Raw genomic sequence first — 16,906 nt, forward strand, 5'->3', positions numbered from 1 at the left:
GAGAATCTGACCCGCGTTCAGACCCGATTCAAGCCTGTGATGAACGTTATCCCTGTCTAAGAAAAAAATGCTGAATTTTTTTGTAAACTGAGGCTTTTCTTGTCTTATAATAAAATATATGAATGCTTTAAACCCTCACCAAACGTGAGTGACTCTTAACATTTCTCTCTTTGCAGATGCGCTCCATCGTGGCTCTGAATGCTGGAGATTGAGGCCAGGACACAGAACGGCTTTGTTTTACGTGTTTATTAAATAAAGCGTATCAAAACCACCCCCGTCTCTCGTGGTCATGTGTTCACGGCGGAGTTGTACGAGGTTTTCTTCAGAGTGTCCAGGAAGTACTGCTCCTCCTGCAGGAAGTCTCTGTCCTGTGGAGAAGGGCACAGAAACGGCGTCACCATGTGGGAAGTTGAACTGCAACTAATGTGGGCTTTAATAGTATGCTTCATCTAGCGGGTTAAACTTTAGTCAAAAATGAATGGTCTCTCTTAAGTCACAAACGGTCATCGGTTAATGTCCTTACAGCTTGGTTACGGTTTTGTGCAGCTTTCCTAAACTCACTTTGGTTAAGGACTTAATTCACTCATTGATAAGTGTGCTGTAATTGTCTGCCTCTGTGAAAGCAGCATTGATTCTGCTCGGCTTTTTTTTGTTACCCCTGCTTTAATTGACTACACTTTACATTGAAGTGGTTTGAAAACGCTGTTTAACTGGACTGACCACAGCGTTAACTTATTCTCTTATACTGACTGTATTTAGTTTACCATTGCCCTTCATGATAATGTTCATACATTGAATATGAGCTTATTTTGCAGTTTATATGTTAGGGTTATGTATTTTACATTAGTTTTTTCTTTTGCCAATGCATATTGGAATGTTTATTTTATTTTTTTGGTAGGCTAAGTCATTTAAATCTTTCCACTGGAGTGGTCCGCTAACATTTCTTTCCTTGGCATTTATACAATGAATATTTAGCTTGAATCAATCATTTATGTCTCTTCTATTCACATGCAGGCTGCTTATCGTTGGCTTTAACATCAACAGGAAATACAGTGAGATCTTTCACGTAGGCCCGTTTATTTATTGGAATGCATTTTGGGGTTTATTTCTGCTGAATTATTGCATTCAGATTCTTCACAGAAGCTTGGCTTTTGGTGTTTAAGTGAGGATTGCTCACATGCTGATACCTTTTTAATTATTCATTATTGCATTCTTTTTCCAGCTGTGCTTGCAAAGCTGAAATTTTTCGTAAACGTTACGACTTTTGTGATTTTTCTTTATAGCATTTATTAATATTTTGGCCACTAAAAAAAACCCCTTGAGTGTTTTTAGTTGAGCGTGTTAAACCTCTGTAGTGTGTGGAGGTCGTCTAGCGGATGGAGTGTGTGTGTGTGTGTGTGTACCTTCTCGGCCGTGTGTTTGATGAGGGCGAGGCGGGCGTGGAGCTCAGGGGGCAGCGGGGTCACTGCGGCCGTCAGGTGTGTGCTGGCTAACGCTGGAGAGAAGTCTGACACACACACACACACAGGTGAGCGCCTGCGGCACGCGCTGAACGCCTGAGTCTGAATCAACGGGTTACCTGTGATGAGAGGCGCCGGGTGGACGGGAGGAGTGTGTCTCAGTCGCTCCGTGTCTCTGTGGTGATCCGTCCTCCTCAGACGCTCCTGAGGACACACATGTTCAGGTACAGATGATCACTAGTTCAGCTGCTTGCTACACCGGGTAGTGTTTTAGGGAAGTCTTAATGTATCAGCAGTGTATCTGAATCAATAATATTCAAATGGTCCATTATGGTTATTCTAAACTATTAGAATACTCTCTCTGTGTCTCTCTCTCTCTCTCTGTCTCTCTCTCTGTCTCTCTCTCTCTGTCTCTCTCTCTGTCTCTCTCTCTGTCTCTCTCTCTCTCTCTGTCTCTCTCTCTGTCTCTCTCTCTCTGTCTCTCTCTCTGTCTGTCTCTGTCTCTCTCTGTCTCTCTCTCTCTCTGTCTCTCTCTCTCTCTCTCTCTCTCTCTCTCTCTCTCTCTCTCTCTCTCTCTGTCTCTCTCTGTCTCTCTCTCTCTGTCTCTCTCTCTCTGTCTCTCTCTCTCTCTCTCTCTCTCTCTCTCTCTCTCTCTCTCTCTCTCTCTCTCTCTCTCTCTGTCTCTCTCTCTCTCTCTCTCTCTCTCTCTCTCTCTCTCTCTCTCTCTCTCTCTCTCTCTGTGTCTCTCTCTCTCTCTCTGTCTCTCTCTCTCTCTCTCTCTCTCTCTCTCTCTCTCTCTCTCTCTCTCTCTCTCTCTGTCTCTCTCTCTCTCTCTCTCTCTCTCTCTCTCTCTCTCTCTCTCTCTCTCTCTCTCTCTCTCTCTCTCTCTCTCTCTCTCTCTCTCTCTGTCTCTCTCTCTCTCTCTCTCTGTCTCTCTCTCTCTCTCTCTCTCTCTCTCTCTCTCTCTCTCTCTCTCTCTCTCTCTCTCTCTCTCTCTCTCTCTCTCTCTCTCTCTCTCTCTCTCTCTCTCTCTGTCTCTCTCTCTCTCTCTCTCTCTCTCTCTCTCTCTGTCTCTCTCTCTCTCTCTGTCTCTCTGTCTCTCTCTCTCTCTCTGTCTCTCTCTCTGTCTCTCTCTCTCTCTCTCTCTCTCTCTCTGTCTCTCTCTCTCTCTCTCTCTCTGTCTCTCTCTCTCTCTCTCTCTCTCAATGATTTGACAGCTCTACAAAGTATCATACAAAGCTATGACTTGTCCACACCCTCCTCATAAACAGTGTGGGTTCATTTTCAGAACCACGGCCAAATGTTTGTTTTAAATGTGGTGATGTGTCAGTGATTGTGGGCAGTGGTGTGTGTGTGTGTGAGAGACCTGTTGTAGGTTGTGCTCCTGTTGTCTCAGTCTCTCCATCTGCGTGTGGATGTTGCGCAGGCGCGTCTGATGTTCGGCCTCCACCTGTCTGGCCTCTCTGAGAGCTCTCTCTCCCTCCTCGAAGCGCTCGGAGGCAAGCTGCGAGACAAGAAAGCTTCAGCCTCACACCACACACACACACACACACTGTAGCGATCTGCTGTAGCGATGTACCTTACTGAACCCCTCCACCTCCTGCGCTCGTGTCTTGAGCCTCAGCGCGGCGGTGCTCAGTCGCTCTTTCTCAGCGTCCAGCTCCTGTCTCAGTTTCTCCAGACCGTCTCTGTCTCTCTGCAGCGCTTCCTCCTTCTGTTTCAGCTCTCCGGCGCGCAGCTTCAGGTCCGCCTGCTCCTGAGCATCACATAAGAAAAATGTCACCATTAGCACCTATCTTCATGTAGGTTCAGATATGAGCTGGTGGTGGTGTTGACCTGCGCCATGCTGAAGATGGAGCCCTCTCTGTGTGCGTCTCTCTCCATGGCGCGGCTGGCCTCTCTCTCCACGCGCTCCTGACGCACTTTCTCCTGCGTGTGAAAGCGGCTCCACTCGGCCGCCAGCTTCCTGCGCTCTTCAGCACAGTGCTGCATGACGGACTGCTGCTCCTCCAGAAGAGCGCTCTAACACACACACACACACACACACACACACACACAGATGTGTGATCTTGTTAATGTAAATGATCTTGTTGTAGGCCAAATCGTTGGATTTCAGTGGGATTTGTAATTGAAATTATATTTAATGAGCAATGCCGTGTCGATTTGCATCTGACCTTTGCCCTCTCCAGCTCATCTCTCTCCATGCTGAACTGCTGCATCATGGTGCGTCTCTCCTCCTCCAGTCCTCGCAGGGAGGATTCGGCTTTGGCCTGTTCTGACGTGACCCTCCAGCGCTCCTGAAAACACAAACCTATTTAAAAAAAAATCACTCCACGTTTCCATGTTCAGACGAAACGCGTCCCGTGGTTTCCTGACCTTCTCCAGCTGTCTCTGCTGCTCGGCCAGCTGCGTGTCCATCTTGGCGATGACCTCTTTGAGCCGTGACCTCTCTTCGGCCATCTCGCGCTGCTGCTGACTCAAGCGCTCCTGCAGGACTGAGAGCGTAGGACAGGTTCAGATCCGCTCTGCGCCGATCTGGAGGTGTCCGTGTTTGTGTCTGTACCTCGGAGCTGCTCGTCTCTCTGTCTGGCTCCGACCTCCAGCCCCTGCGCCGTGTTTTCGTGTGAACTCTCCACCCGAGACGAGAGATCGCCCAGCCTGCGGGAGAACTGCTCCATCTGCTCGATGACCACCGTCAGAGACCTGCGCACAGAGACGCTGCGTGAGATCCGGCTCAAACCGCTGAGGGACGTCTCATCTGTGACGTGCAGGACCTGGTCTGAGACGTGGCGCTGGTCACTGCATCGATCTCCTCGTCCTTCAGTTTCTTCAGACGCTGGATCTGCTCTTCATGATCTCTCTTCATCTCCAGGATGGACTTCCTGCGACGCAATTTAATAAAACGGGCACTTTTCTGTAACCTTCATCACCTTCAGAGAACTTTTTGTGTGTTTGGTGTGCGCCTCACCTCTGCAGGTCTCTGAGTCTCTCCACCTCTCTGTCTCTGTCCTGCTGACACTGCGTGAGTCTGCGCTGCTGCTGAGCCTGCATCTCTGCTCTCTCCTGCTCCGCCAGACGCGCGACCGCAGCCAGTCTCTCCGCCAGGTCCTCGTTCTCCTGCCGCGAGCGCAGCTCCCGCTGAGCCGACGATTCCTCCAGCAGCTTCACACGCGCTCTGAGACGACACCACACGCACCATGCCATATGACACTCTTATAAGCTGGTTTTCACAACAAAACATGTCCAACTGCTACTCAAAACTATCCCAGAGGGTGTCGTATGCGGGGAGGTAAGATGCTTGTTTTTGGTGGGATTATCCCGGTGAAATATCATGTTTTTACCTTTTACCATGTTTTACCTGAGTGTTACATCTATGTTCCTGCTGCCCGTGTGTTACCTCTGTGTTACATGTTACCTCTGTGTGTGTGTGTGTGTGTGTGTTGCCTGTGTGTTACATTTGTGTGTGCGTGTTACCCGGACATTACCGCTGCCTGAGTTTTACCTTTTGTGTGTTATATGTAGCCTGTATGCTACCTCGGTGTGCGTTACCTATATGTTACCACTGCCTGTGTGTTACATGTTGCCTGTATGTTAACTCGGTGTGTGTTACCTGTATGTTACCTCTGTGTGTCTGTGTTACCAGTATGTTACCCTCTGTGTTACATGTTGCCTGTATGTTAACTCGGTGTGTGTTACCTGTGCGTTAATGCTGCCCGTGTGTTACCCTTGTAAGTTGCATGTGTGTTACCTCTGTGTTTGTGTGTTTCTCCTGTTATGCTACCTGTGTTTGTCACCTGTGTGTTTGTCATGTGTTACCCTGCCACTGTGTGCTACCTAAGTTACTTGTAAGTATGTGTTACTTCTGTGTGTGTGAGAGAAAGAAAGTTTTTGATTGTTATCTCTGTATATGCTTTTGAAACTTTTGTTACCTCTGTGTGTGTGTGTGTAACCTGTGTGTGTGAGAGAGTCTGTTACCTGTGGATGTGTATGAGATAGTGTGAAGAATGAGTGTGTTACTTTTGTTGATGTCTGTGTCGGAGAAAGAGATGTGTGTTAGTGTGTTACTTGTGTTGATGTCTGTGTGGATGTGTAAGATAGAAGAATGAGTGTTACCTCTGTGTGTGTGTTACCTCTGTGTGTGTGTGTTACCTGTGCATGTTCTCCATGAGCTCAGTGTCTTGTCTGTGTCTCTGCTGAACGCTCTCTAACAGCATCTGATTCTGGTCTCTCTCCAGCTGTAAGCTCCTCACCTGAACACAGACGCTTGAAGATCTCAGTTCCTGCATTTAAACTGGAGTCTCTTGAACAATCGGTCTGAGGTCACCGTACCTGTCCCTCCAGCTGGATGATGCGCTTCTGCAGTGACGTCACGTCGTGCTGATGGTCCGTGTCTCGGAGTCTCTGTGAGTCCAGAGAGCCGCTCAGACCCCACAGCTGAGACTGAGCCAGCTACACACACACACACACACACCTTCATTAGTCTACATGAATAAGCGCTAAAGCAAGTTTATATCTGTGTGTGTGTGTTACCTGTTGTTGTATGAGAAGCTGCTGTAGACTGTCTGCAGACAGAGGTGTGTGTGTTTGGGTCACAGGTACAGCGCCCTCTGCAGGAGACTTCTGTGGAAACACTGAAACAACAGCTGTTTGAATATATCTTTATGCAGACTATAACTTACTATTTTATTTCCTTCATATTTCTGTTTGTTTTCATGAGCTTGACGATTATATCCTGCTCTACACTAGTAGCACCTACTCCACACCGCAGGGGGCGCTAGAGCAGGCACACGCCACCCCTGGGAGGGGCTTGAGGGGAGCGTCTCTGTCTGGACGTCCCGTCCTGAGGGTGCTCTGGGGTCCTGAGCGTGTGGTTTGGGTTGTGTGCTGCTGGATGAGTTAAAGGGCCGTGGCTTAGGCTCTCTGGACTGTGACGAGAGGGTCTGATTGAGTCCTGAAACGGGACAGAACCGGTGAAGACGGGCTGAGGGGCCGATGCTGGAATGGTGTTTGCTAAGAGGAGACTAACTAAAAAAACTAGGCAGAGAGCTATTATGATTTCCGGTAACTTTAACAGATTTCTTTTGTGAAAGTTTGTGAACTTTGACTCCAAAACAGTATTTGTAAACCCTATGACTTAAGCAGTCATTTGCAATCTAGTAAATAAAAATTCAATCAATTAAAAAAGATAATTAAAAAAAAAAAGGTATTCAAACTTTTTAAAATTAGGTTATTAGTGGGAGCGATTCTTCAAAAGCAAAAAAACCCAAAACATTTAATTATTGATAAAAAATCTTTTGTAGCATATTTGATCACTTTTTGTCATCTTTTAAAACATTTCAAGTCTTCTTGAGGCCCCTGTAGGAAGTTTGCTAAGGCATTTAAATCTAACATGGATTAAGTGGATAAAAATCCAACCAAACCAAATACTATGGACGTCAGTGGCTACTATCAACTGCTGGGTTATGCACATTTTTTTAAAATGTAGAATTGTTGTGCTTTGTGATGTTATTTTCACTCTAGAAATTCCTTGACTTTTTCCGGAATGAAAATCTCGATTTTAAGCTGTATAAACTATAAGATATTGAACAGCGCTGTGTTTCTCTGTACCAGGTTTGTGTTGAGCTTCTGAGCTGGCGGTGCTCTGGATGTAGACGCCAGTGGACTCTCTGCTGGAAAACACACACACACACACACTTCATTTAGTCCAGTGTAAAACACACGACCGTATTTCCAGCACTGATCGTGTCTGTATCTGTACCTGGGCTCTGTGTTTGGGACGGGAGACTCTTCCTGTCGTCTTCGTGGGACTGAAGGCACATTTGATTTGGAGCTGCAAACACGTCACACGTTGAGAAATCTCATCGCATCCCGATCAGTTCCCAGCCCTCGTTCGTTAAAAACGCTCACCTGACAAACGCGTCCACTTCCTCCCCCAGCCCTGACGACGCTTCCTGCTTCCTGTCCTCTGATTGGCTCACAGACTGTGTTTTCTTGCGGCTCAGCGCTCCAGCGAGCCAGTCGTCTTCCTCGTCCTCGTCTCTCTTCACTGGTTTGGAGGTGGTTTTAGGAGAAGCGGGCGTCTCTTTTCGGGCCGCTGTGGAGGGTGACGCCGGGGGCTTCAGGGTCTCTGATGCTGATTGTCTGGGCTCCTCCTTCATCTTTAGCTCTTCTTCGTCTTGCTTCAGGCCAAGCCAGTCAGATCTGGGCCGGGCGGCGCGCGCCGAGGGTTTGGGCTTGTGTTCGGGCGAGTGAACGCTCACGTCTTCAGTCGAGAATCTGACAACATACAGAGCAATACTTCACTTTTATGAAATTATAGTTATATAAATGCATAGTTGCATAAACGACGCAGAACAAACAACAATGGTAAATCTGCTTGCCTTGCATTTTTAGATTTTGAGCTAATAATTTGTAAAAGAATCCATTTTTTCGACACCCTGTATTAACAGATCAAATCAAATGCCTTAAATTGACATCATGCATTGCATTAATGAAAAATATAATCTTATGTATTACACACATTGTGGTAAATGTATTGCCTTTTAATTATTTAAGATCTTACTGCATTATTAGGACAGAATCTAATAATAGTATTATCATTCATAGGTATTTTTTAAATGCAGGGACAATGGCACTTTTGTTATTATTTGCACAATATTATTTATATATGATATAATTAATTTATTATATAATCATGATGTATTTTTGAATATTTTAAGTAAATGTGTTTGAACGTGTTTGTGTAGACAGAGCAGACGTGAAATAATTTTAGAAAGCTGCATTTTGTTACTAAAAATATAACAAATAAATCTGTTGTTAATTATTAAAGCAATATGGTAATTTTTTATTGTTCCAACTGATTTTAATTTAAACAAATGTATTAAAATGCAAGTAAAATCAAATGTAAGCATTCGATTTATTTTTACATTAATACAGTAGAAAAGTTAATGCGTTAATACCTTTATTAATTATTAATTTCCACATTATTAATGTTATTATTAGGATACAATCTACAAATAGCATTGTTATTACTATTTTGGGCTGTTTTTTTGAGTATTTTAGTACACCTAGACTAAATATTCTGTAAAATATCACTGTGTTACCATTAAATCGTTTTAGAAAGATTGCATTTTGCCATTTTTCAGTACATATTATTAGTCCATGCGTGGCACATCTTGTCTGTGTGACCTCTGACCTGACAGACTGTCTGCGGGACTGGCGGCCCTCTGGAGTCGAGCCCACGGTGGGCTGATAGGAGCCGAACGCGAAGTCCTCGTCGTCCACCAGAGAGGCTGCGGAGAGCACGGGGTTAGAGCTCCTTGGCCGATCTCACCTGCTTCGCTTCATTTCGCGCACTCGCTAAGTCTCACCTTTCCCCGCTGCGCTCTTCTCCGTCTGTTTCTCGGGCTGCGGCGCGTCCTTCTTCTCTCCCGTGACGGGTCTCTCCAGCAGACGGGGGGACGTCCCTCGGCCCAGGATCTCATCCAGTCGCGTACGGGCTCTCTGAGGAGGATCGCTGATGGGCAGAGATTCAGAAACAACTTTTACATTTACTTCTTTTTCAAGTGCATTTGTAGAAGATTTGGGATTAACGTTAAAGGGGCGGTGAGACATTTATAGCTTAATATAACGTAAATGACGTCTCTTAGTGAAATATGCAATAGAAATCCATAAAGGGTGTATGCTATTTAAACCAAAGGACATATGGACTATAGGGGGCCGCCATTATTTTATAACGTCATTGAATGGTTCCCTCGGTGAGCTACTGCAGCTTTTTACTCCAACCCAGCTCAGAATAAACCATCCTGATGCTATAGTGTCGTTTTTTGGTTGTAATTGTCGAAGGGCAACAAGAGAAGCGACGTGTGACTTTCCAAGCCATTTTACTAGCGATTAGAGTCGGACAAAGATGTCTGTAGACTAAAAAAAAGCCCGTTTCGTTGTCCTCTCCACTTCGGCTCTGATGGCTTCGACTCTCGGTAGACCCCAGCTACCAAAAGAGATGAGACAAGAAAGGCTTTAGGATGTAAACATACCCACACTCATCGCACATCTCCCTCGGTATCCAGGGCATCGGTTCAAGCCTGTGCTCATATCCATCGCGTCCTGTAAACGCTTTCATTTGCTGCGCTCACCATATCAGTATTTTATTTTCTCAGTTATATGGCTCAAAATGCGCAACCATTTTACGTCATCAGAGTTATGGCGCCAAATATGTCCAAAATATGTAGAAAACAATGTGAAAACACAAACCAGTTATGGGTTTTCTTCTACATATTTCAGTAAGGGACATAATTTACGTTACATCAAGCCACACAAGTCTTAAAATGTTCCCTTTAGCAAAGTTTTAAGACTACAATGAAACAATTTACTTATAATTTATATAATATTAATAACATAATAATATTAAGGACAACCTAACTCATATAGAGAAAAACAATTAATTTTCTCTGACCAATAATAATAATTTATAAATACACAAAACATATAAGTAAATGATAAAACTGAAGTCTGAATTATTTGTCTGGCACTTTTTTTCGCATTGTTTGAAAACCAGCTTTGAATAGTTTTACGGTTATGTCCCGGATCTGAACGCATCACAACAGGGTTTATTTTTAGCCCTCTCGCATTGCTCCTGATGTTCTAAACGAGACAGAGCTCAGGTTTTCAGACACGCGTTACCCGTCTTTCTTCGGCGCCTTTCCGCTTTCTTGCGTTTTGCGCGTTTCTCCGAAGCCCAGAGCGTCCATCAGGTCGTCTTCGTCGTCGTCGAACGTCAGGTCGTCCCTCTTCTTCACGGCAGCTGTTTAAAAAACACACCAAACACAAGAGAGGCGTCACCGAGCTGCTGCCAGGGGGGGTCATCTTCTGCTACAGCGACGCAGATCTTCGAGTCGTCACCAGTTTTCTGAGGAGAGGCCGGCGAGGAAGAGGACGGCGGCTCGGTTTTCTTAGCCGTCTTCTGCTTGGGTTCCAGGTCATCCAGTAAATCATCCAACGGTTCGTCCCCTTTATCTGTGAAACACAAAGCACAGGCCGTTTAACTTCAGGCCTTCACAAAGGTTTGCTGTAAGCTCATCCTGCGTTTCGATACCTTCGCCAGCAAGAGGAGGACCGAGACCTCCACCTTCGTCGTCTGAAGCACATGCGGCGTGAAAATGAAGCAAACGGGGAGGAAATCATTCAAGAACCTCACGTTTGACGTCAAAAAAGGGTTATTTTGAGGGCGCTTACCCAGAAAGCTGAACTTCTTGTACGTTCTCGCTGCGGCGGCCGGAGCCGAACTGGGCTTCTTCTCCTCGGGAGCGGCGTCTGCGTCAAAGAAACATTTCAAAAACGGCTCTCCGAGAATCGAAATAGTTTGTTGAACCCCCCGAAACGCACCCGCTTTAGCGGTTTCTGCTCTTTTGGGCTCGTTCTTCTGAGCAGGAGCTGAGCTCGGCTTCTTCTTGGAGCTGAAGAGATCCGCGTCCATGTCATCCATGTCCTGGAATGAGCGAAATCGCGATAATTGCGACGAGGTGGATGGCGTCTCTCATATTTCAGCCAATCGGAAAGCCCTTTGGTTTACCTTCATGCTGTCCAGCAGAGCGGCGGGATCGGCCTCAGACACGTCAGAGCCCTGAGGCGAGCAAATTCAAAACAGACACGGTTACGACATCGCCGAAGAGACGCAAGCATTTAGGTGCTTCGTTTTCAGCTCAGTACCCACACTGTAAACTAAAACCGCACAAAAGCGACCGAAAGCAAACAGTTTAATAAGTGAAATATTAAATTGTTAAAAGCTTCGGATGGTTTTATTGTACCTAGCTGCTGAGGCAACATTTCTCATTAGCATTTAGCTTAACTTAATATACTAAAATAATAACTGAAACTGAACTGAAATAAAAACAATTCAGCAGCACAGACATATTTTGCATATAATTTTGCATAATATAATTTATAAAATAATTGTGAAATTAAAGCTAAATTAAACTGACAACTAAAATTATATTATTATTATTATTAATCATAAAATTATATTATTACTAATAAAAAAAAAAATATAAAAACTAATTCAGGATTGGCATACTACAATAGTAGTGGTATTCTAATATTATAAAACTATAATAGATATAATACTAAAAGAAGTGATAGCTCTGAGATTCTTCAAATTATTGAAACATGAGCTAAATTAATATACGAGTCTTAATGAACAGTGAGTTTCACAGACACAAATAGCCTGTTTTTTATTTTGGTTTATTTTAATTCTACAGTACTTTAGTATGCTATGTGTTTTTTTAAATGCATTTTTTCCAAATTTGAACCTAACTTAATTGAACGTATTTAACAATTAAAAGTGTTGGGCTTTTTTTGTGAGCGCGTGCCTCACCTCGTCGTCTTTCTCGGCCTCTTCGGCCAGTTTACTGAAGAAATCGTCGTCCAGAAGCGACCTGAGCGCAAAGAGAGAGCAGCTTTATGGGGTGTTTACTCTACCCGTGCCTCGTGTGTATTGCGTCGCTTTCCTGCGTTCTCGCTGATGAGCTGCAGCTCAAGCACAAGCGCTTCACCCAAACCGCCTGGACGAAGGCGAGCAGTGGTCTGCGAGATGCAGCTCTCACCTCTTCCCGCCGCGGGACGCGAGGACGGCCGTGGGTCTGCTGGACAGAGCTGCAGGTGAGCGCGGCTTCACCGGACCTGCGGACCACAAACGCTTACCTTTGACCCCGGGGTGCAGCACGTTAAATAGCACTGCGACTGCATGGGTGAATCATACCTTCATCCTCGCCATCGCCCAGCAGATCTCCCAACACGTCATCTATAGAGCCTGGGAGAAAGATGGAAATATTACAGCTCATATAATACAGCCATTAAACGTAAAAGAAACGGAGCTGAACCAAAACTCACTTCGAAGCCCCTTCTTCTGTTTCGAAGTCTGCAAAACATGGAGTCAGTTAAACACCTTTCGTGCATCTCTTCTGATAATATTGCAATCAGCACATGAATGTTTATGTAGTTTGCTGTATGTTAATAATGCACTGTACACCACATTTTTACACCACATAATAAAGTCTCTATTTGTAACAACGTGCACTGATTCATAATGACATATATATAATAATTATACTAATATATATATATATATATAATATAACAAAACTTTTTTTTTTTTTTTTTTACCATGTCTGATCCCCAGAAGAAACCGAGTGTTTACGATGAAATCCGTGCGCGTGCCCGTTGCCAATGGAAACCAGTGCGGCGTCTTCAAAAGATCAGCTGACTATCACTGAAGTCCCGCTCTGGACCCGTTTGAGACGCACTTCTGCTGCTGGATCCGGTTCCGGTTCTGTCTGGGTGATGTGGACACGGACAGAATTTGATATCGCTTCTCAATCCTCAGATGCCTCGGATCTGGAAGAGCGTTAGCGTGAATGAATCAAGTTCCTCACAGTCAAAGATCGCGCGTCTCTGCGAGCGGGGCCCACGCGCGAAGTCGCCTTCTAGATCAAGAGAAATAGTAATAAGTAAAATAATATTTATTCGCGTAATTCCCAAACGCTGAGGTGATTTGGTACGAGCTGTACGGGACTCTACGGGTTTGAAATTCCGTGACGCACTTCCTGTTTACAATAAGGCATTGTGGGTAATGAAGTCCACCGCTTTTAAGCGCGCAAGAGTGTTTTATAGTATTTAAAGGTTTGACTTTCGAGCAGTGACAGCTTTCACTTAGGCTATTGGAGCCGAGTTTCTCCTTATGGGTTAGAGAAACGTTTATTTATAGAAGTAGGCTTTTTTAAGTCTTTGTTTTGCCTTTACATCAGTCACTAGCTAGTGTCTGGTATTTTGAAATATCTGGTGTGAGTTTTGACTACCACTAGTGAACTCATTAGGCCTATTCTTTTTTGTTTGATTAAATACTAAAAAAAAAAAAAAAAAAGAATTATTGTGAAATTCTGCCTCATCTGCTTTTAGTATTCAAGCCCTGGGTGACTAGTGAATATATATCACAAACTTGATTCAGCTCTGATAAATACACTGTAAAAAAATACAAAAAAAAAAAAAGACATTTTAAGTTGTTCACGTTTTCTCAACAAGTTGCTGAAGCTGTTTGTTGCTTTAAAAATGTCCTTTGTATATTTTTAGGTTGATTATTCCATATAATAGCTTATCTACATAGACGTTGTTTTTGTGTTTTTAGATGAACCTTTAATCCTAGCATGTCTGAAGTTTGTCAAGTTGGTTTCATACATGATGAGGGGAAAAAGCTTTCTGCACTCTCGGATCACCACCATTATACAATAACTCTTTGTTTTACGCAGTGTCTGAGCTTTATTTGATAAATAGCTCATGCTCATGTCTCACTGCAGCTCTTTTGTAAAAGCAGGTGTGTTTTTTTAGACCTAATAACAGGTTTAGCAGATTTTACATACATTGGGTCTGCAAGCACGTTTTGTTTTTTTGTTTTTTTTTTGTCTTTTGTTCTTGCAATAATGAAACTTATATCAACCCAAACCCTTCTCCTGCTGCTTACCAATGATGTGATGACTTTTTTGACCTACTTTTGATGTTTTCACATGTAAAGAGGGCTTTAGATGCATCAAATTTAAGTCCATCACATACAAGCACAAGGCAATGTTATAGTTTAAAGCGTACAATTAACACACAGGCTTTATATACAACATATTGTTTTATGAGCGTATTTCGCATCATATTTGAAAGGGGTTACGTTATTGTTTCCTTTGAATGATCCTTGACTCATGAATATAAAACCTGATGATTGAATTTTGTTTATCAGAAAACAATACGGAGTTGTGAACACGAAGTGAAATATTATCAAGTTCTATTCATTTCTTTTGTTGTGTCTATTTCAAAGTCGACGAAATCATATCGAGAAAGAGAATTAAAGAAAAGCAATGGGGAAATAAATGCACAATATCTTCATATATTACAAAATGAATAGCGTATTTGCTAACAGACAACAGGATTAGCGGTGTCTGAAGATAGCCTTTTTGCTTTCTTCGGGAGGCTTTCTGAGGCTAAAAGTTAAACTATAACGTGTCTTTTGATCACATTTCATCAAAACGCTCCTTGCTTTCACTCTTCCCCTTCCTAAAAACACCTGAAGCGAAAGTGAAGGCGAATACTTCACGCCACGTCTCGACGTCTTCACTTGCGGTAGAAAAGCAGTGCTTTGGGATTTGGCAAAAGTGGTGGGATTTTGTATTTCAACATGTCTTTACAAAAATGCATGTCTGTGGCAGCGCTGTTTATGATCAGTGAAGGTAAGTACAGCGTGATTGACAATAATTGACTTTTCAGGTAGGCTTTAAGTACATAAGACCTTTTGTTTCCGCATTCGTAACTCAATGCATATATATATATATATATATATATATATATATATATATATATATATATATATATATATATATATATATATATATAAAATCAGTTTATATGAATGATCAGATCTCCAGTGCACTTCCTGTTCGATGCAAGAGTGTTTGTAAGTTAGACTATAAAATAGGATTCTTGCATTAAAATACGTTTTTTCTTTTTAAATATATATCTAAATTTATTATAAATATATCTATTTACAGTCTTGCCAAGCATTCATATAAGGACGTGGGCGAATAATGACTTTATCATATTATATCCCAATGTTACAATCATATCAGAGACCGCCATAAAGGCTTGGAAAGCAACCTTTCCCTTGTGTTTTGTTTTTAGGGTTCTTAGTGACGGGTCCTTCCGGTCCTCTGGTTGTTCCTCTGGGATCTTCAGTGGTTCTGCCCTGTTATGTTGACGAACCCTTACCTTTGAAAGGACTGAAGGTGATTTGGGTTCGGACAGATGCCAATACTTTAGTGCACGTGTACCAAGATTATGAGAGCCGTCCAGAAGCCCAGTATCAGGATTATCGCGATAGAGTTTGTTTCTTCACTGATGAAATGGAGCGTGGGAACTACTCCGTCCATCTGGATCACGTGAGAGCCGAAGATAAGGGCTTCTACAGATGCAAGGTTTACACCGAGCAGGAATCCGAGGAGACTCTGGTTGAAATTAAAGCGGTTGGTGAGTGGAAATGAGTCCTGGCCAACATTTTTTGATGAATTTCACTCATGTTTGATTTCGTTGTGCGTTCTCCCAGAGCATTTGAAGGTGTCAGGGTCTAATCATCCCGTGTCCGCGTCTGCGGGTGAGGACGTGACTCTGAACTGCTCTGTAGACTCTCACATCAGGCCGGAGGAGATCGACGAGGTTGCCTGGAGGAAAGCGGCTAAAAACGAAATCATCCAGGTTCTGGTTTTCGCGAAGAATGAAATGGTTCCTGCAGACGAGCGGTACAGAGACAGAGCTCACTTCTTCCCTGAGGAAATCCCCAAAGGCAACTTCTCTCTCAGGCTGAAGAGCGTCAGAACTGAGGATAAAGGGGTGTACGCGTGTCAGGTGCATGCTGGGAACTTTTCAGCCAACGCGACTTCGGTACTGGAGCAACTGGGTGAGCGAGAAAACAGCAAGCAGTGACGCATAAAGCTAAACAAATGACTTTGTCGATGCATGCTCAATCCTATTTGAATCGAGACGATTTGCTGGATAGTAATAACCTGATGCCCTGCATGTTCTCAAGCGAGCCTTTCTGACTCTTTTTAGACTCCATCAAACAAATTTAAGAAGCTTGCCTAAAAAAAAGTTGCATTTTATGCTAGTGGTCACTTTGCATGATTATTAATTTCTTGACCGTACAATCCTTATGAACATTTAATGGGGTCACGTGATGCGATTTCCCCCCTTTGGGGGTGACTAAAGACTGAAGCGTCGAACTCAAAGAGATATTAAGACTATTAAGATACAAAAGTCTCCCCTGAATGTCCACCCCCCCCCAAAACCGCTCGCGCTTTTCTGCTTTTTCATAAGAATTCAGAAAACGCGTACGATTTCAGAAAAACCGTATGAATTTGTACGAATTAGCCGTCGCCGTTTCCCTTCATGCATCATTACGCAGAGAATGTTGTGCAGTGGTTTTCCTTTAACAGGCCTGAGTGAAACACTGATGTGTGTGTGTGTGTGTGTGTGTGTGTGTGTCGCAGGTTTCTCGGTTCTACACGGAGTTGTGTTGTTCCTCTGCATCGCTGCATCAGGATCTGCTCTGCTCCTGCTGTATCTAAACCGCACCGCACCAAACACAAGTACGCTTGCACGGATGCCGCTCTCATTTCTTCATTTATTAGTAGGGCTATCGCTTTAAACGACTGGAGGTCTTCAGCACGGACTAAAACGAGCATTCAAACAGCATCTCTGACTCCAATGCATTTCTGCTTGCAGACCTGTTTCTTCAGACGTCTGTTGGCTGTGTACCCAACCTTTTTATGTTTTTTGCCTTTCTGTTCTGGGGTGTTATTGAAGGTGAGGACTAAAATCAAGTTCATAAAATAAAAATATAGTTTTGTAGTTTTGCTATTCCT

The 16,906-nt window shown here is 43.7% G+C and overlaps 3 protein-coding genes across 3 annotated transcripts in view; 2 read left to right on the forward strand and 1 right to left on the reverse strand.

The window, feature by feature from the left end:
- Positions 1-16,906, forward strand: part of LOC122341572 (tripartite motif-containing protein 16-like) — a 341,738-nt gene that overhangs the window by 215,485 nt on the left and 109,347 nt on the right. The window lies entirely within an intron of this gene.
- LOC122341565 (fas-binding factor 1 homolog) lies at positions 177-13,080 on the reverse strand. The gene is given in 31 exon segments (XM_043235019.1): positions 177-368; positions 1,404-1,507; positions 1,580-1,664; positions 2,827-2,964; positions 3,040-3,216; positions 3,297-3,482; positions 3,635-3,757; positions 3,837-3,962; positions 3,965-4,163; positions 4,235-4,342; positions 4,429-4,635; positions 5,610-5,710; positions 5,790-5,909; positions 5,991-6,091; positions 6,217-6,411; positions 7,068-7,129; positions 7,219-7,290; positions 7,368-7,736; positions 8,656-8,752; positions 8,831-8,976; positions 10,143-10,263; positions 10,362-10,475; positions 10,555-10,596; positions 10,695-10,772; positions 10,845-10,947; positions 11,032-11,082; positions 11,833-11,893; positions 12,062-12,137; positions 12,217-12,267; positions 12,348-12,375; positions 12,621-13,080. Coding segments are annotated over 31 exon segments (3,525 nt in total). The 5' UTR covers positions 12,624-13,080; the 3' UTR covers positions 177-287.
- The window catches only part of LOC122333418, a 5,437-nt gene continuing 2,813 nt past the window's right edge, over positions 14,283-16,906 (forward strand). The window contains exons 1-5 of the mRNA XM_043231017.1: positions 14,283-14,722; positions 15,171-15,515; positions 15,592-15,942; positions 16,532-16,630; positions 16,767-16,847. Of these exons, the coding sequence (XP_043086952.1) occupies positions 14,671-14,722; positions 15,171-15,515; positions 15,592-15,942; positions 16,532-16,630; positions 16,767-16,847 (928 nt within the window). The 5' untranslated portion in view covers positions 14,283-14,670. The remainder of the gene's footprint in view (positions 14,723-15,170; positions 15,516-15,591; positions 15,943-16,531; positions 16,631-16,766; positions 16,848-16,906) is intronic.

This window comes from Puntigrus tetrazona, chromosome 3 (assembly GCF_018831695.1).
Source record: "Puntigrus tetrazona isolate hp1 chromosome 3, ASM1883169v1, whole genome shotgun sequence".
Classification (NCBI taxonomy): domain Eukaryota; kingdom Metazoa; phylum Chordata; class Actinopteri; order Cypriniformes; family Cyprinidae; genus Puntigrus; species Puntigrus tetrazona.